General features: G+C 38.5%; 1 protein-coding gene across 7 annotated transcripts in view; it reads left to right on the top strand.

The window, feature by feature from the left end:
• The window catches only part of Trpc1 (transient receptor potential cation channel subfamily C member 1), a 44,811-nt gene extending 25,132 nt beyond the window's left edge, over window positions 1-19,679 (top strand). For all 7 annotated transcript variants that reach the window (XM_055629823.1, XM_055629821.1, XM_055629820.1 and 4 more), the window contains 8 exons: window positions 68-263; window positions 3,380-3,716; window positions 5,902-6,041; window positions 7,878-8,021; window positions 14,224-14,399; window positions 15,986-16,187; window positions 16,454-16,648; window positions 17,802-19,679. In XM_055629823.1, the coding sequence (XP_055485798.1) occupies window positions 68-263; window positions 3,380-3,716; window positions 5,902-6,041; window positions 7,878-8,021; window positions 14,224-14,399; window positions 15,986-16,187; window positions 16,454-16,648; window positions 17,802-18,029 (1,618 nt within the window). In that variant the 3' untranslated portion in view covers window positions 18,030-19,679. The remainder of the gene's footprint in view (window positions 1-67; window positions 264-3,379; window positions 3,717-5,901; window positions 6,042-7,877; window positions 8,022-14,223; window positions 14,400-15,985; window positions 16,188-16,453; window positions 16,649-17,801) is intronic.
• The last annotated feature ends 366 nt before the right edge of the window (window positions 19,680-20,045 follow it).

Raw genomic sequence — 20,045 nt, 5'->3', positions numbered from 1 at the left:
TTCTGGTAATGTACTCTTGCTGGACAGTGGGAATGGCATTCCTAATAGCAAACTATGCCTTTTGTAGGAATGATTATGAAGAGCTAGCCCGTCAGTGCAAAATGTTTGCTAAAGATTTGCTTGCACAAGCCCGGAATTCTCGTGAACTGGAAGTTATCCTAAACCATACATCTAGTGATGAGCCTCTTGACAAACGGGGACTACTAGAAGAAAGAATGAATTTAAGTCGTCTAAAACTTGCTATCAAATATAACCAAAAGGAGGTATGAAGCTTTCTGTGATATATTTAAATTATTTTCTTTACCTTGGTTCTCAAAAGTTGTAACAATATGAACAGTGTAATGTTTATAACTCAACAATGTATGTACAACTTAAAGGAAAGGCCATTCTAATGTCTGAAAGTAGAAAGATCCTGTCTGTAGGGTTGTCACTCAGATGTCGGTTTCTGAACATCAACCAGAACCATGAATAGTGTGGTCTCAGTAGGCTGGGTAATCAGATGGGCGAGTCTGCAGAAGGAGGCACTCCTGAGTACTCAAAACTGGGACCTGGGAGGAGCTTGCTAATCACAGGAGGAGTGAGGTGATGGGCCAAGAAACAGCTAAGGGCTCACTGCAGTGCCTTCATGTGTCTGTCTGTTTCCTGGGTTTGTCACAGCATGGTGGCTCCTGGGTAGTGGTTCTGAAAGTCAGTCTTTGTGTGCAGAAGGTGAAAAAAGCATACCCCTGAAGGAGGCCTTTCAGAGGTCACTCCCATCATTTCTGCTAAAATCTGCTGGCTAGAGCAACCACAGGTTACTGAACGGAAGGACAGATGGGACCAGTGATTTCCTCCTTTGCCTATCACCTCTTCATGACAGAGAATATCAGAGAATCTATGTTCACACTTCAAACCTCTGTAGACGTGAACATTTGAGGTTGAAATCTTGTTCTTCTGGATAATGTGATTTTGAATTAAATTACCATTATATTAAAGGACGTCAAGAACAATAATGGGGCTGAGTTTTCTTTGATATTTGGGGAAAGGTGACATCCCTGAGTTCTGGCTGCTGCAAAAAAAAAAAAAAAAAAAAAGGAGTTTGGAAAGAAAGACTGTTTCAGTCCTGGCTATCTCACCTTATGGAACAAATTAAGATCCCCCAGAACACTGGAATCCAAACAAAGAATAAGGAGCAAAGTGAAGGAGCTGGAAAGATGGCTTAGTGGTTAAGAGCACAGGCTGCCTCTCTAGGGTCCTGGGTTCAGTTCCCAGCACCCACATGGCAGCTCACAGCTGTCTGTGACTCCAGCTTCCTCTGTGGGCCAAGCACATAGCCAGTACACAGACATGCATGCGAGCAAAGTTCATACACATAAAGTAAAATTTTAAAAAAGAATAATAAAACCTAATTGTTAAAATGACTATAGTTATATTAGAAAAATTCTTGATAAGCATGATAGAATGTTTTCCAGTTATTTTTTTTTATTATGGAATGAAATTCTGTGAATTAGATCTTTTAACTCGGAATAAAATTTTTTTGAGACAGGGTTTTTTTGTATAGCCCTGACTGTCCTAGAACTCACCCTATAGGCCAGGCTGGCCTTGAACTCACAGAGATCTGCTTGCCTCTACCTCCTAAGTGCTGGGATTAAAGACGTATGACATCAAAATCTTTTAAAAATGTTACATTAACAAAATGCTATTTTAGATTATGTAAATAATATGATTATCTGTTCTTTGGTAATATAAAATCTGATTATATTATTTTAGAAAAATATTGCCATTTAAGTTTATATGCTAAGAAACTTTGTAAACTTGCACAAATTAACTTCTGTACTTGAACTAGAATTTTGTTTTTGTTTAAGATTTTTCTTCACACATGAAATTCACTACTAAGCAAGTTGCAGAGTATTTTTAGGGGGCTAGATTGGAGGCTCAGTGGTTCAGAACACTTGTTGCTCTTGCTCAGGATGCTGGTTCAATTCCTAGAACCCATGTGGTAGCTCACAAACGTCTGTGATTCATTTATTAAGGGATCTGATGTCTTGTTCTTACCACTGTGGATACCACACGCATATATGGTGTACATACATATGTGTAGGCAGAATACATACACACGTATAAAATCTTATGAACATTGATGCAAAAACACTCAGTAAAATACTGGCAAACCAAATCCAAGAACACTTTAAAGAGATCATCCACCATGACCAAGTAGGCTTCATCCCAGGCATGCAGGGGTGGTTCAACATATGAAAATCCATCAATGTAATCTACTATATAAACAAACTGAAAGAAAGAAAACACATGATCATCTCCTTAGATGCCAGAAAAGCATTTGACAAAGTCCAACACCCATTCATGTTTAAAGTCTTGGAGAGATCAGGGAAACAAGGCACATACCTAAACACAGTAAAAGAAATAAACACATACAAAATCTTAAAGGTAATTTTTAAAAGTGATTTCAGTGGCTCAGGCCTGTAATCCCAGCCACTGAGGCAGAAAGGTCTCTAGTCCAGTGTCAGCCTGTTCAGCTCAGCAAGAAGGTCTGGAGTGAAGGGTAAAAAGAGGTTGAGGACTCACCTGAGTGGCAGAGCACTTGTCTACCGTGCCCAAGGCCCTGACTTCCCTCCTCAGTGCTACAGGAGAAAATCTCTTGTGTATTTTGAGTCACTCTTAGTGTTTTCATGAAGTGTGTATAGATGTAATACATGAACCATTTTTTTTTTATCATACCATCTCTGCTGCTTACAACTCAGGAACTAGAGCCAGCACTTTTTCAAGGATTAGTAGCTGGGCATGGTGGTGCACACCTTTAATCCCAGCATTTAGCAGGCTGAGGCAGGCAAATCTCTTGGCTTTGAGGCCAGCCTGGTCTACAAAGCAAGTCCAGGACAGAAAAAAAAAAACCTATCTTGAAGAAAAAAAAAATAGTTAGTGCTGTCTTTATGGAATGCACATTAACCTTCAACTTTTATACATATTAGATGTCTTTGTGCTGGCTTACAAAGGCTCATGATAGTCTTTAAATGTGACCAGCTCAGAGGACTACAATACTGTTAGTACTTAACCTGGCATGTGCTATGGACAAGGCAGTGTTCCTAAGAATTTGACGCTCAATCTTCACAGGTTTGTGAGGAGCTACTTTGCTATCCCCGGGTTAGAGATTCAGACTGGGAAGCTCAGAGAGGCTGAAAATGTGTTCGTAGTCATCTATTCCGTATCAGAACTTGGATTTGACTCTATGTAGTTAGGCTCCATAGTCTATGCTCTGAACCTCTACACTCTGTTGTAAGGGAAAGATTTTTCACCTGGTGTTAAGACTTTGAATATCGCTTAGTTACTATTTAAAGGTTCTATTTCCCTTTTTGTTTTTCATGTCTCTGTATGTCCTTTTCAGTTTGTCTCCCAGTCAAATTGCCAGCAGTTCCTGAACACCGTTTGGTTTGGACAGATGTCAGGGTACCGCCGTAAGCCCACCGGTAAGAAGATAATGACTGTCTTGACAGTTGGCATCTTCTGGCCAGTTCTGTCACTGTGTTATTTGATAGCTCCCAAGTCTCAGTTTGGCAGAATCATTCACACACCTTTCATGAAATTTATTATTCATGGAGCATCGTATTTCACATTCTTGCTGTTATTAAATCTCTACTCACTTGTCTACAATGAAGACAAGAAAAATACAATGGGACCAGCCCTTGAGAGGATAGACTACCTTCTCATACTGTGGATTATTGGTAAGTCAATAATTTGAAAGATTTTTCCCTTGTTATTTAATATCCCCTGCTTAATGACATTGTTAACATGGAGCTCAATTTACAACTTTGTCCTTTGGCACACCTAAGACATGAACATTTTCATGATCATTTATCGAATATTCTTACAAAGGTTAATGTTTCTGATTTTATAACTTCATATTACTTAAATATATGCAAGTCAAAAATTTTCTCTCTGTGTGTGCATGCGTGTGAGCATGCATGTGTGCAACGAATCTATCTAACTCAAATTATCATGCCTGCAAATCAAACACATACTGAGTTGTCTTCCCAGCTTGTTAAAAGTGAAAAGTTCTTTATTTTTAAAAAACTGTATGTGTGTGTGTACATGTATATGCGTGGAGGCCGGAAGTCAAGGCTGGGTGGGTGTGTTGTTCAGTTGTTCTCCACCTTGTTTTTTGGGACAGGACCTCTCACAAAGCCTTGCTTTCACAGTATAGACAGGCTGGCTGGCCCTAAGGGTCTGCCTGTCTCGGCCTTCATAGCACTAGGGTTACTGGTGTGCACTGACGCAGCTGGTAACTGAATGGACTCTGGTCCCCACGCTGGTCAGTGGTGAGCATAGTGGCTTTGTCCGTAAGATGACTTCTTGTTGACTTAGAAACAGCTCAAGATCAGGGTCGAGGGAGAAGGACTGAGTGAATATAATGCCTGTGGAGTCGGGGTTAGCCTGGTCCTAAGACAGCATAGAAGTCACCTAGGCTGTTGCAAAGCACAAGTGACATCACTTATAAGGAGGAGTTTTCTGGTCGAGGCATCTGCAGTAGTGAGGTTTCCAAGCCCAGGAGCAGACCTTCTGCAGAGTTAGAAGACTCTCGTAGCCAGTCTTTGGGAGTCTAGGGGAAGTACTCAGGAACTATCCTCAGGCAGTGGGAGCCTGGAGAGTTGTTGATGCAAGTCTAGCATCCACAGCTGGAAATAGGCAGCCCTTAGCTGCAGGAATGGGTGGAGTTTGTGTCAGGAATATGGGCTCCCTTTCTGAAGAGGAGGTGCCAAAGTTGGGGCTCGAAGACAGGTGTGGAACATCTGATCTTTAGGCAGGTCCTACAGGTGGGTAGGTTGCCAGTGTGAGTCTAAGGTCCCTGCCTAGAGATGGGGCCAGAGGGTTCATGAGTGCAGTTGGTAGCTAAATCTGGGCTTCCTACCTGAAGAGGGTGTGGAAGGGCAGTATTTTATTTGGTAAGGAATGTGAAGTTTAAAAGAAACAGGAGCTGGGGTTGATTTAAGGACCGAATAGGTTCACACTGAACAACTAGAAGGATGGAGTGCTCATAACTGAAATGAAGAAAATCTGCAAGTGTGGTGAATTTGGAGCAGAGATAAACTGAGTTGGACACATCTCCAACTGGAGATGCAGAGCAGAAAAGTGCTTAAATAAGTTGAAGTTTGCAGATAGAAATTGTTATATAAATATAAATTGAGTTTAAATATATATATTTAAGGAGCTGGGAAGATGGCTCAGTCAATAGAGTGCCTACTGTGCAAGCTTGAGGACTCAAGCTCAGGTCCACAGCACCACATAAAAAGCCATGCTGTGCAGTATGTATCTGTAACCTCAGTACTGTGGTGACAGAGACAGGTGATCCCTGGAACTTGCTGGCCAGCCAACCACGGGCTCCAGGTTTATTGAGACCCTGTCCCAAAAGGTAAGGTGGAGAGCAGTAACGAAATGACTGACATTGACCTCTGCCTCTATACAGATGTGCACACCTGCATACATCCACTGACCACACAAAAAATTCCAGACAGTTGAGACTTTTGTTACAAAGATGCTATTTTAAAGCCACTGGACTAAGGAAGGTCGTGAAAGCACTACACTTGATAGTGAAAAGAGTCAAGAACAAAACCTTATGTTGGGTTAGGGCTGCACACTTGGGTGTATTCATTTCCTTAGTTTGTTTCACATCACTTAGTATTCCCTAATGGCCTATATGAAATGTAATGTTATTTTTTTCAAGTCATATGAAACATGAGATATTTCTTCTTTCAAATTTTAAAAGCCTTTCACTGACAGGCTGCTGTTCCCTTCCACTAAACACCCACAGCCTTTGGAATACAGTTATATAAGAGATATAAACACTTGTCTCGTAAAGCATTACTTAGCTTGTACTTGAATTAATAAACCTGATTTTTTTTATTGTTTTAGGGATGATTTGGTCAGATATTAAGAGACTCTGGTATGAAGGGTTGGAAGACTTCTTAGAAGAATCTCGTAACCAGCTCAGCTTTGTCATGAATTCCCTTTACTTGGCAACCTTTGCCCTCAAAGTGGTGGCTCACAATAAGGTAACCGTTTACTGTCAACCAAAGATAAATTTATTTCAAAAACTAAGATAACTATGTATTTAATACAGAGTTAATGTAGACTCAAATCTATGTCTGTCATTTTGCATTTTAAAATAATCTGTGTGGATCTGGTTCCTTACTTTTTCAGTAGTTTGAATGGTTTACCTTTTCACTGATGGTTACTTGTCACATTGGGTACCAGGACTGATGATACACACGCATCTAATTTTTCCTCACAATTGATGGTTACCTACCATATGCTAGATTCCATGGTTGAGAGTAGGTACACGGTATCTAACTTCATTCTCACAAGAATTTTTTTAGACAGAACAGAAGGCCTTATCTTTGTTTTGCAAATAAGAAAATGACTCAGATATTAATAACATATATGAGACTATATAGTTTTTAAAAAGATGATTTAAATCCAGGTCCTAGGTATTTTCTTTTTACCAAATGTCTTATTTCTTCATTTAGCTCATTTACCATGTATACTTAAGACCTCTTTTAACTTTACTTCCATCAATATTTATGCTTTCTCAAAGCCAGAAAATGTACTAGACTCCATGTTAGCCATGGGGGGGGGGGCACATTTAAGGAATGAAGAGCTATAATATTTCTGATTTATTTATTTATTTTTTTACTATTTACAGATTATAGAAAGAACAAAGTGATTCTATTAGTTTATGTAACATCTGTTTCTTTAATTGATCAATAGTATGCAACATGTTGGTCAGAGTGACATTCAGTAACTTAAGTGCGAAGTTACAAAAAGGTCGAAATTGGTCATATATAAATGAAAATGGTCATATATAAGTGCCTGATAGATTGGGTTGCTGTTAAAGTTATTTCTATACAATTGTGTTTGTTTCTCAGTTTCACCCAAATAATTGAGACTCTATTATAGTATTTGTTTAACAAGCTACATGGCACAATCCTGAGCAGTTTTAAGTCTATTCTTAACCCTCTAAGCTAGTCTGGCTTCCTTCCAGAGCAAATCCTTACAATACTTACACTTTATGGCTTTCCTGCACCCGCTGGCTCTTCCTCCGCCTTGCCTGGACCTCTATTTAAGGCTCAGTCCCTGCTTCCTCCTCTAACCCCACCTCCCCTGGCTGGCAGGAAGTCCAGTCTAGTTTCTCTCCTGCTTAGTGATTGGCTGTCAGCTGCTTTATAGGCATATCAGGGGACAATTGGGGAGCAGATACAACTTTGAGACAGGAGATTCTTAGAACAAGGATTGTAACCCGATATGGGGGGTACAGAAATCAGCGTTTGAATTGCGCAATAACCTTATGCCCACAGGTGGCTCTGATTTTTCAGACTAATATTTTTAGTTCTAGAAGTGGTCTTCTAATTCAAACAAGACATTTTGAGACAGGAAGCATGTGGCCAACAGTCATACAGAACAGCCCTCAGGAGGATAGGCAACCCCTCTTTCATAGGTCCAACAGTGTTTTTTCTTCTTCTTCTTCTCCTCCTCCTCCTCCTTCTTCTTTTTCCAACTAGTTTGCTCTAAATTTTTAAGTCAAAGGACTAGGTTTATTGTGGCATCAAATTAACTGATAGCATACATTCTCACAATTTATGTTGTAGAATTTAAAGAGACTAGCCAATATTTCACTCATAAAATGTTTAATAAGTTTTATAACCAAAGAATTTCTGGTAAGTCCTTGCATATAAGGTGGTATTTCCTAACATACATGGAAATCTTTTGTTTGGCTAAACCATTATTTAGAGCTTCTACAAGAAGACACTTAAAATAGTTTTCTTTCAGACATTTCAGAATATTTCTCTTCATTTTCCTGATTGACCGTTGGCTTCTCTTCCTGCCTCCAGTTTCATGACTTCGCTGACCGGAAGGACTGGGATGCATTCCACCCCACACTTGTAGCAGAAGGGCTTTTTGCTTTTGCGAACGTTCTGAGTTACCTTCGGCTCTTTTTTATGTATACAACAAGCTCTATTTTGGGTCCATTGCAGGTAAATAAGGTCTGAAAGAATGTTTGTTACATGTTACTAATCTTATGTCTCCTAACTCACTTCCACACTGTTCTCCTGATGTGAAAATTACACTTGGCTTTTGAAATGATTGGCAAGACTTTGCTTTTGGGTCGTTGATAATTTTATTTTAAAATTGAAACTTAATTAAGCTGTGCTCCATTGGCTTTTTTCCTTCATTCTTAGGCCATAGATGTCCTTTGTTATGAAGCATATTGTTATGCTTCACAGAAATGACTAACAGAAAATTCTGGTTTTTACCAAAATAAATTTCGTATTTAAACTTTGAAAGATACTTGGCTTTTAATAAAAATACTATTTATAGGATTTTAACATACACATATGTACATATAAAATAAATGACTTATATAAAGACTAGGCTGGGAGAAATGGAAATATATTATTGTAAGGCTGTCTATTGTATACATAGTGTGATAAGGTAAAGATAGATATCATAAGCCCTAAGGCAATCTATGAAATAAAGCAGTTATAGTTAATAAACCAACAAAGGACAGAAATTGGCATTTAACATTATCAAAAAATAAGAAAAAGAGAAACAAGAAAAAACCCAGGTGCGATAAAGAGGAAGAGATAACATGATAGATGTAACATTAACACTTACAGCTATGAAACAGTACATACATGAACAGTAACAGTTCAGATGTTACCACAGTCTTTGCCAAACACTCTCAGGTGTGTCGCACTGATACCCCATAATCTGGTACCAGTTTCTGACCAAAAGGAACTTGGGGAGGAAAGGGCTTCTGTGAGCTAATAGTTATACTCAGGGTCCATCACTGAAGTGAAGTCAGGACCTAAAGCAGAGGGTGTTAGGTGTGCTGTTTCCTGGCTTGCTTCTCATGGCTTGCTCAGCCTGTTTTCTTCTAGAACCCAGGACCACCAGCCCAAGAGAGCTGAGCCCTTCCATATCAATCATAAATCAAGAAAATGCCCCACAGGCCAATTTGGTGGGCCATTTCCTCAACTGAGGTTCTGTCTTCCTAAATGAGTCCATCTTGTGTTAACTTGACATAAAACTAGCCAGTACAACCGTTAACCATGAATGTGTGTGTTTTTGTTTTTTTGTTTGTTTGTTTTTTATTTTTTTTATTCTAGGACTTTATATTTTCTGGTCTTATATTTAATTATCTTTTTCACTTTGAGGAGTGTGTATATGTGATATAAGATTTGTATGATGTCAAATAAAGGTTCAGTTTTACTGTTTTCCTGAGGATAATATAGTCATTTTTCCCAGTATCATTTGTTGAAGAGACTACCATTTCCTCAGTGTGGTTTCCTGATGCCTTTGTTGAGAAGTTGAAGTTTACTTGCATTTTTAAGCTTTTTATTTTGTCCCATCAGTCTTTACTATAGCAACATAGTATTTTAGTTACTGTAGCTTTATTATATATGTTGAAATTGGGAAGTGTGTTTTCTTTAGCTTTCTTCTCAAGAGTGTCTTTTTTTAGGCCATGCAAATTTGCAATTTCTATATGTATATACATACACATATTACTGGGATTTTGACAGATTTTTATCCCATATCTGTAAATATTTTGGTAACATGTACATTTTTACCTCCCAGTTCATGGACATCTATCTTGCTGTGTCTTCTTTCATCTCTTTGTCAGTATTCTGGAGTTTTCAGTGTCCAAGTCTTTTACTTCAAAAGATAGATGCCTAACTCATTCTTTTTTCATGCTTTATAAGTGAGATTACTATCATATTGATCCTTTTCTGATGGTTGAGTTCTCATGTATAGAAATGCAATTGTTTCCCGTTCATCTTGCATGCTGAAACATTCACAGATTAATTTCTGGTTCATAGTTCTCAGAACTGTGGGATGTTTGTTACTTTGTCTCCACATAAAATCATGTCGTATTCAAAAGATAGTTTCACTTTTTCCAATGAATACTTTTTCCCCTTATTTAATCATTTTGAGTGGGGTTTTGGTATTGTGTAAACAGAAATGTCTGATCCTGATGTTTATAAAAAAAAAGTGTGTTTTTCACTATTGATTATATTAGCTCTGAGCTTTCATATATGGCTCTTATTAAGTTCAGGTAATTTTCTTCTGTTGGGGGGAATGATTTTTTTTGTCATAAAAGGGGATATTAAAATATCATATGTTTTTTCTGTGTTTATTGACTTCACTGTATAACTTTTATCTTCATTAATTTAATAAATATAGCCACTAAATTATTTTGTCTTATATCCCAAAGATAAAACTTAATTGGGAGGTGTATGTGCTTTTCATGTGATATTGAGTTTGGTTTGATAATATCTGAATGAAGGGTTTTTTTTTTACAATTTTTATTACATGTATTTATTTTATTTAATATTGTGGTGTGTGTGTACTCTTAGTGTTCTGTTGCTGTAAAGAGACACCATGGCCAAGGCAATACCTAAAAAAAGAAAACATTTAATTATGGGCTTGCTTACTATTTCACAGGATTAGTCCATTATCATCATACTGGGGAACATGGCAGCATACAGGAAAACAGCCCTGGAACTGAGAGTTTTGCATCTTAACCCTCAGCAGCAGGGATGGGAGAAAGTGGGAGAGAGAGGGAAACAAAAACAGAGAAACAGAGAGAGCCCAGTATGGGCTTTTGAAACCTTAAAGCCCACTCCCAATGATAGACTTCTTCCAATGAGGCCTCACCTTCTAATCTTTCTAATCCTTTCAAACGGTTCCACTCCACGGTGACTAAGCATTCAAATATATGTGCCTATGGGAACCATTTTTATTCAAATCACCACATATATGCATGTGCCATGGCCCATGAGTCTTACAGATTGAACTCAAGTTGTCAGATTTGGTAGCAATTGCCTTTACCTGTTGAGCCATCTTGCTGGCCCTTATTTTGCTAAAGATTTTTGTATGTATATTACAGGAATATTTACGCCTATAGTAATCTTTTCTTATAGTCTTTGTCTGCTGTTGGTATCAGGGTGATACAAATGATATTTTTATCATTGACCTCATAAAATGAGTTAGAAGTATTTTCCAAATACTTTAAAAAGGATTTGTATTAATTTTTAAAAAGCATTTCATAGTTTTTCACTGCAGTCATTTGATCCTTAGCTTTTCTTAGTTGAGAGATGTTTGTTATTGGTTTAATTTTTATATTACTTATAAGTCTGTTCAGACTTTCTATATGTCCATGGCTTATTCTTGGTAGGTTATATGTTTCTAGGAATTCAGTTATTTGGACTGTCCAGTTTGATGTCCATAGTAGTATCCTTTGAGTCTCTCTTTCTGCTTCTGACTCTGTGTGTGCCTGTCTCTCACTCTCTGTCTCTTTCTTGCTCTCTCCTTTCTTTTTCAGTTAAAAATTGTTTGTGTCAGTTCATTTGCATGTGCACGTATGTATGGAAGCCTGAGCTTGACTTCAGATGTCTTCCTGGATTGCTTTCCCCTTTATCTTTTGAAACAGTTCCTCACTGAGGTTGGCATTCGCTGATTGTCTGGAGTGAACTCCCAGGCTCTGCATGTCTCCTTTTGCTCTCTCTTCTTGTGAATGACCACACCTGGCATTTTTACATGGGTCTTTTGGGGTTCCCAGCTCAGGTCCTCATGCTTGTGTAGTGCACTTCACTGATAATCCATGTTCCCGGCCCTCTCTCCTCTCCTTTTCGGGTTTTTGCTGTAACCCAGGCTTGCGAGTTCCTGGGCTCTTGTGATGCTGCTGCCTCAACCTCCAGGGCTGGACAGCAGATGTGCTTTGCTGCACCCAGGTTTCCCTTTATTGACAATCAAGAATGTTTTTTCCTCAGCCTGCACTAGTATTAACTTCTTTATGAACGTCAGCATTGATAGCTTACTTCTCTTCTTTATTCTTTACACTTTCAGATAAGCTACCGGATTGTATTTACAAGCTCACAATGCTCTGAACTCTCTGTCCACAGGAAGTTTGTTGCTTTTGCTGCTTCCCCCTCACATGCAGGTTCAGTGTTCAAGTCATTGCCCGCCGCTGTGATGGCCCCTGGACTACAGTTAGCTCTGTAGTGTGCAAGAACTGATGTCAGTTTCTGGTGCTCCTTCAATATCACTCACCTTGAAATTCAAATTGCTTACAGTTTTTTAAACTTAGCTGTGTTAAATTAAATTTTTTATTTTGAAAATCGTTCTTTAAAACTAAAATTATGTCATTATAAGTGATCATTAAAAAAAAAAAAAAAAACCTCTATTTTTTAGATAAGTGAATAGTGCCAGAACTTTCTTCAAAGGTCATCTTTCCTGAAGTTGTCAAAAGCGGTTGTTTTATTACTGCCATAGCACATTTTCTGCTAACTTAGGTATCTTTATATTCCTAATATTCACAGTCTGAATGAATGACTTTGTTTTCCTAAGTGACCCACTAAAGTTACTGCCAGTACATTAAGAAAGAAAATACATCTCTTTTTTACATTTTTGGGTTTTATGATTCTAAACTCACCCTGTTTCATCTATCAGAATTTTGTTCGAGGGCCAAAAGAGTGAAGTACAGGCTTTGAAAAGTACCACACAACTTAGTCACTACTGCAGAGCCTGGGGTTCCAGCTGGTGGTGTGCCAAAAATTGTTAGCACATCTCACACCTCTTCTGCTTAGGTAGCCAGCTCACTGCAGTGGGGTAGAGGAACTTTGCCACCTTCTTGTAAATAACACACACACACACACACACACACACACACACACACACACACACACATGCACTCACACATGACCACACACACACACACAGACTGTCTTTGAGCTCAGAATTCTTCTGCCTCCACTTTCCTAGTGCTGTGTTCACAGGCATACACGCCACATTCAGCCTATCCTGTTTTCATTATGTGATGCTCTGTAGGTGTTCTGTGCAAGCACAGAACATAGAAATATATAATATGTACAAATATACTTCATTCTTTTAAACAGTATTTGGAATGTTCTAATTTTTTTTGTTGCTTCTGTCAATGATGCATTTTTTTTTTATAGATGGATCCTTTTGTACTTTCTACCCTTTGGCTAACTTTGAAGGGTTAACTCCTATATCTAAAAGTGCTGTCAAGAACTAGAGAGATGGCTCAGCTGTAAGAGTACTCTCTGTTTTTACAAAGGACCTGTGTTTGGTTCTCAGCACCTTACATGGTGGCTCTCACCCTCCCGTAACTCCAGTTCCAAGAGATCCAGTGCTCTTTTCTGGCCTCTGTGGATAGCAGGCATGACCACGGTGCACACACATACATGCGGGCAAATACTCGTACACATTAATAAAAACAAACCTTCTTTTAAAAATGCCCAGTAAATGTTAAGAAGTGCTATCAAGGTGTTCCTGGATATAAAAAAACAAAACCAAGTTGTATTAAAAGTACCTAATTTTCGGACACTGAAAGAGTATGAAAGAAAATGAAATAGACTTGAATAAAGTCTCATTATCCATGCTAATGTACAAAAGATAGCTATTATTAACTCATAGTATTGGAGTGGCTTACACATAAAGTGCTGTCTTATAACAGGGAAGTCAGAAAAAGATGCTCACTCCCGGAAAGAAATTAGGACAGGCCTGGATGATGCTGCTGTCATTTAGGAGTTAGCTGAGAATTAGTTACAAAATCAGATGAAATGCTTATAATTTAATATTTGTAAACTTTAGGAAGCCACATAAATATAAGCGTTTATTTTCCTTTACAGTTTTCAGAGAGTCCTTTTATCCCTGCCAACTGCCCTTTAAACAATCCCCATGTTACCAGCAGTGATAGCAGGTGGGAAGCTGAGGCAGGAGGATTGTGAGTCTGATGGCAAGATTGACTATTATCTGTGTCTCAAAAACAACCAAATAATAATAATAATAATAATAATAATAATAATAATAATAAAGTAGGTGAAAATCTCTGTCTTTATTCTCCCTCCACAGCAATGATATCCTTTGAAGATCTTGTCTGACAAGGGCCATGCATTTTCTACTCATGGTGCTGGTTTGATTCGAATGGCTTTTTGGTAGATAGCTGTGTTTGTTGAGTTTGTTTTGTTTTTGTATTCCCACAGCTGGAGTTTTGATGTTCTTAACATACCGAACTATTTCAGTTAGGTGAAATAAAGCATATGACTTGTGGATTGATTGTGTGCTTGTTTTCATTTTATTACTGGGCAATTTCATGTTTAACACATAGTTTTTCCAACAGTTTTAATGTACACCTGTGTGATACATCCACAGATTTCGATGGGACAGATGTTACAAGATTTTGGGAAATTTCTGGGGATGTTCCTTCTTGTTCTGTTTTCCTTCACAATTGGACTGACACAACTCTATGACAAAGGGTATACTCCCAAAGAGCAGAAGGACTGTGTTGGCATCTTCTGTGAGCAGCAGAGCAATGACACCTTCCACTCGTGAGTGTCTTCATGTTTTACTAGATGAATTTTCCTCTCCTGAGTTCTGTATGAATCACTCATTGCACAAATGGAACTTAAATTGTTCTTTAAAAAATTCTCTTTAAATGTCTGCAGGTTTTAACAAATGTTCATTTTTCTTGAATCATTTTTCATCATCTTTACCCATAGGATCTTAAGTAGTAAATCCAAATCATTCCCTTTGTTTTCTCTACTTAAATCTGTCTGAACAGAAGAACATTTGACATTTTTATGCTCTTAGCACCTTAGGAAATTTCTTTTATCCATCTCATATATTAGAATACTCTGCATCTGTATCCCTCAGGTAGTAATACACATAGCAACTCTTGGTGACTGGTACAACCCAGAACATTCATGTTTTCAATTGTCATTAGAATTGAGAATCATGCTGTCTCTCCTATGAACTCAATGGCTGGCTCTTTGACCTCCCCCCCTGCCCCCCGAGGGAGAAGCAGCCTTGCTAGGCCACAGAGGAGGACATTGCAGCCAGTCCTGAAGATGCCTGATAAACTAGGGTCAGATGGAAGGGGAGGAGGACCTCCCCTATCAGTGGACTTGGAAAGGGGCAGGGAGGAGATGAGGGAGAGACGGTGGTGTTGAGGGAGGAAGGTACAGCTGGGATACATAGTAAATAAACTGAAATTAATATAAAAAATAAAAATTAAAAAATAAACAAACAAAGAATTGAGAATCATTAGAACTTAAGGACCAGCCCCCTGGTGTATTATAAAGAATGGGAAAGCTACTATAAAGTAGGCAGAATACTTCCCTCAGTTTTCTTTTCCAGTTCTGGGGATGAAAGTCAGGGCTCTGTACACACTAGGCAAGTGCTAAACACCAAAGCTACATCTCCAGTCTTACGCTCCTCACCCTTAAATAAAATACAGACGAGTACGGACTTGCACATCCGTGTGTTCTTACTATGTGCCAACAATCCTGTGGATAGTTTGTATGTCCTCTCATGTAAAGACTAAGATTTCTGGGCGGCCAAGAAAGATGGGTAGTAGGGATGATCATGTAGGGCCTTGCTGTCTTGGTAAGGATTTGGGCTATTGCCATTTAGAGCCATCTGAAGGTTCAAGTAGAGGCCTGGTGGAATCTAACTAGATGAACTGCTATATTGAGACTAGAAAGGCAGCACAAAATGAAATAGGAATAATATCTCTGAGCATGTTTCCTCATTTAAATAAGACTTTTAGAGGCTGGAAAGATGGCTCAGTGGTAAAGAGCACTTACCGCTTTTAGCAGAAGACATGGCTTTGGTTTCCAACACCGTCTGGTGGTTCACAACTGTAACTCCAGTTCCAGTGGATCTGGTGCCCTCTCCTGACCTCTACAGGATCCTGCATGATGTGGTACACATACATAAACTGGAGTGCACACACATAAAATAAAACTCATATTTAAAATAAGGCTATATGTGCTGTGAAAATATAAAATAAAACTATTTTATAAAATGTGATACAAAATTTATTAATGGTTCATTTGTATAATTTTGCTATTAATGCATTATCTGTTCTTGCTAACTTACTCCCTTTTTGAACAGAATGTACTTGCCCTTACAGGTTCATTGGCACCTGCTTTGCTTTGTTCTGGTACATCTTCTCCTTAGCACACGTGGCCATCTTTGTCACAAGGTTCAGCTACGGGGAAGAACTGCAGTCCTTCGTTGGAGCCGTGATTGTTGGAACTTACAATGTTGTGGTTGTGATTGTGCTTACGAAGCTGCTGGTAGCAATGCTTCACAAAAGCTTTCAGCTGATAGCGGTAAGCGTTCTTGTGAAGTTCTGTATTCTCTCCAAATCACATGAAAGGCCTGAGATCAGATAACTAGAGATTACAGAATTAATGAATAATATTTTAAATTAAATGTAGATTTAAAAATATAATGTCTAGCAATTGCACATCTTTGACCAGTTTTTCAATCTATAAGGTGTGACAACATTTACACAGTTGTAATCAATGCCTCTGCCAACCTTCCCACACACATTGAGGTTTGGGTTTGGGTTTTTATTCTGTCCTTTGCCTCATAGAATCATGAGGATAAAGAATGGAAGTTTGCGAGAGCAAAGCTATGGCTTAGCTACTTTGATGACAAGTGCACACTACCCCCACCTTTCAACATCATTCCTTCGCCAAAGACTATCTGCTATATGATCAGTAGCCTCAGCAAGTGGATTTGCTCGCATACCTCGAAAGGCAAGGTCAAACGGCAAAACAGTTTAAAGGTGAGAAATTAGAGGTTTGAACTGCACCACACTTAATTTCAATTTTCTTTCCTTCTTTGTTCTACTTCCTGAGAAAGAGTCTTACTGTAGAGCTAGCATGGAACTTGCCGTGTGGAGCAGGCTGGCTTCACATCTGCAGCAATCCTCCCGTGTTTTCCTACCACGGGCTGACATGACGGGTGTGCACAACCCTCCCCAGCTGTGTGCCGCCCTGCCCAGCTCAGGTGTGTCAAAGCGCAGATATGCAGGTGTGATGAGGCCTATGCTGACGCGCTTTCTGCTGTCGTATCCCTAATGTGTGCTATAGTATCTAAAGATTCAATAAATAATTGGGAAAAAAGTAAAACTCATGATTTGAGGGTGGTTTGGCTTTTTGTTAGTTTTCAGGGTTCCCTAACACATGAACTCTTATGCCATAGTCTTTTACTATAGATTTATAGAACAACTGTTAGTTCATTCCATTTTTAGGTCAGGAAAGTTACTCAGTATATTTCTTATCCAATCCATGCAGCTTGTAAACTATGAATTGCTACGTTTCCTAAAATGCCAGACAGTAAACATTTCACACTTTGCAAGCCAAATAAAACAAAAACTATATAAGAGAAGAATTTCCAAAAATTTATAGGTAAAATTAAAAATGTAACAGTAAGTAGGAGTCACTATAAGAAGTTACTGGGGAAAACAGAAAATTCCTTGTGGTAGGGTTAAATTTTTGCTTAATTAGAGTTGAAAAAGCAAGTTTTCCATTATAAAACTGATTACAAATATTCATCTGTAAAACCACTCTGTTCACAAGGTAAAAAAAAAAAAAAAAAAGACAAGTAGGCCATTTACTTGTTGTGGTAGTTTGCGAATCTCTGTTGTAGACTGGGTGTTGTTTTCTCAGTGAAACTGCCTAAAGGAGAGGGAATAAAACAGATACACAGGCTATGTTGTTTGAAACATGAACGGACTGATTTATACACGAGACAATGTGTCTGGGGCTGGAGGATGGTGTGATGGCAGACCCAGCAGCCATGTGGCCCTGAGCTCACTCCTCAGCACTGCAAATATCTATGTATATATGAGTGTGTACATGTTTTCTCACATACATATGTACCTACATACACATTGATCTGCTGTCACTATCACCATGTGACTGCTTGTTTTGAAGGAGTGGAGAAACTTGAAGCAAAAGAGAGATGAGAACTACCAGAAAGTGATGTGCTGCCTGGTGCATCGTTACCTGACATCCATGCGACAGAAGATGCAGAGCACGGACCAGGCCACCGTGGAGAACCTCAATGAACTGCGCCAAGATCTGTCAAAATTCCGGAATGAAATAAGGGATTTGCTTGGCTTTCGGACTTCTAAATATGCTATGTTTTATCCAAGAAATTAATCATTTTCTAAATCTTATAGAAATAATTTTCCACAACAAATATTAAAGACTGTATTTGCATTACCTTGTAATTAAATTAGTAAGATATATATAGACATAAACAATTACACAAAAGCCATTCTTTAAATATTTGTAGCATAAATATATGTCATGTAAAATATGTATATGGAGTTAGTTTTTTAAAACCTGTCTGTGGCTTTTTGTAGAAGCAAAACATTAAGTAAACTATTTTGTTAGCCTGCTGTTTGGTTTTCTTAGTTAGTCAGTGCTTAAAAGTCATAATGTCTCAGAAGGGCAGCTCTCAGTGTGCATACTGCCCACTCCATTTTACACAGTGAAGGCCAGCAGAGGCAGCTACCTAAGAGACATGTGAAATGCAGAGCTCATGCTGCTTAAGCCTCGTTTTAGGTCACACAGAGTTCAGGATTTGCTGTTTAGAAATGTACTTTCATCTAAAATACCCTACTTTTTTTTTCTTTTGTTATAATCTTTAGAAAACAAAAGTTTCTAATAAATAAATTTAAGCCGGGCATATGGTGGTACAGGCCTTTAGTCCTAGCACTCAGGAGGCAGAGGCAGGTGGGTCTCTGAGTTCATGGTCAGCCTGGTCTACAGAGTGAGTTCTAGCACAGCCAGGGCTACACAGAGAAATTTAGTCTCAGAAAAAAACAACAACATTAATTTATTTAGGTCTATCGATCTTAATTCACCTTAGTATTTGTTGTATAATATATTTACTTTTACATGGTTGTAATTATTTTATATTTTTAATTTTGTCTTCTGACTTAACTTATTTTTATATAGCTCTCTGTATTGAGGTAGTTCATATGCTTAAATATTTATAGAATTATGTGATTTTTGAAACATAGTAGACATCTTTAGCCATAGAATATTTATTTATATTTATGCATTTGTAAAGTTACTTTCCTGGGCATTTGGTTAGTTTTTTCTTGCAATTTTTCAAGTTGAGTAAAGCTCACCGTTACAGAGCAGAAGCCACTTGTCTTCATGTGCGGGCACACTAGGCTCGGCTGGAGAGCACTGGGGCCTTGAAGAAAGCTGCTTTACATTCACCTGAAGGCTCTTGACCTCCTCTTCCCAAGTGTTTTCCACCAAACCTAACATCGCTTCTGGAAAAGGGACCTTGTACTCGCTGCTTGAGATGTAAAGCATTGTTTTTGCAATTGGAGAATAAAAATATTTGATCTCTTCTCAGTGTTCATGTAAGGCTGTAGCCGAGGGTTCCCTCTGCTACTGCGTGGACATTCTTGTAGCATGTCTGGTGGGAATTACTTTCTTAATTGGATGTCAGCTGGCCTTGGTCTGTCGATACCAATTACCCAAGGGCGCCTGAGAAGTCTAGTGTTAGGCTTCATCTTGCTTTTTACATTTGTTTTTAATGTCAGTGTTTAAGCGTTCCCTCTTTGGGGCAAATTCTTATAAAAATGTTTATTGTAAAGTTATATATTTTGTCTACAATGGGATTATGCACTTCCCAATTGGGATTTTACATCAGGATTTTTAGTCATTCTAAAAAAATACCTAATTATTAAAAAAAATTGTAGAGTGCCTGTTGTGTGCATGAATTACTGATGAGGTCTATTTTGAATGAGGTATATATTGTCAGAGAAAAGGTAAATAAAATTTGACTTAGATTACAAATTGATAAAGCTTGAACATTTTACTATTACTTGCTTTTTGTTTTTGAATTACTTTATTTCACGTGGATGAGTGTTTTGCTTGCATGTACATCTGTGTACCACGTGTGGTGGTTGGCACCCAGAGAAGCCAGAAGGTGTTGAATTCTTGGAACTGCAGTAACAGACAGTTTTGAGCTGACATGTAGGGGGTGGAAACTGAGCCTCTGCAAGAGCAGCCAGTGCTCTTAGCCAATGAGCCATCTCTCTGGCCTCTGGTCTGCTTTTTAAGTTGGAAATACAGGGATGGCAAGATGGCTCAGTGGGAAAAATGAGCTTACACCAAGTTTGATGACCTGAGTTCAACTCCTGGAACCCA

The sequence above is a fragment of the Psammomys obesus genome, unplaced genomic scaffold (genome assembly GCF_907164565.1).
Source record: "Psammomys obesus unplaced genomic scaffold, mPsaObe1.curated_primary_1811, whole genome shotgun sequence".
Lineage (NCBI taxonomy): Eukaryota > Metazoa > Chordata > Mammalia > Rodentia > Muridae > Psammomys > Psammomys obesus.
The sequence above is the reverse complement of the archived record's forward strand: the minus strand, read 5'-3'. Positions and strand labels throughout refer to the sequence as shown.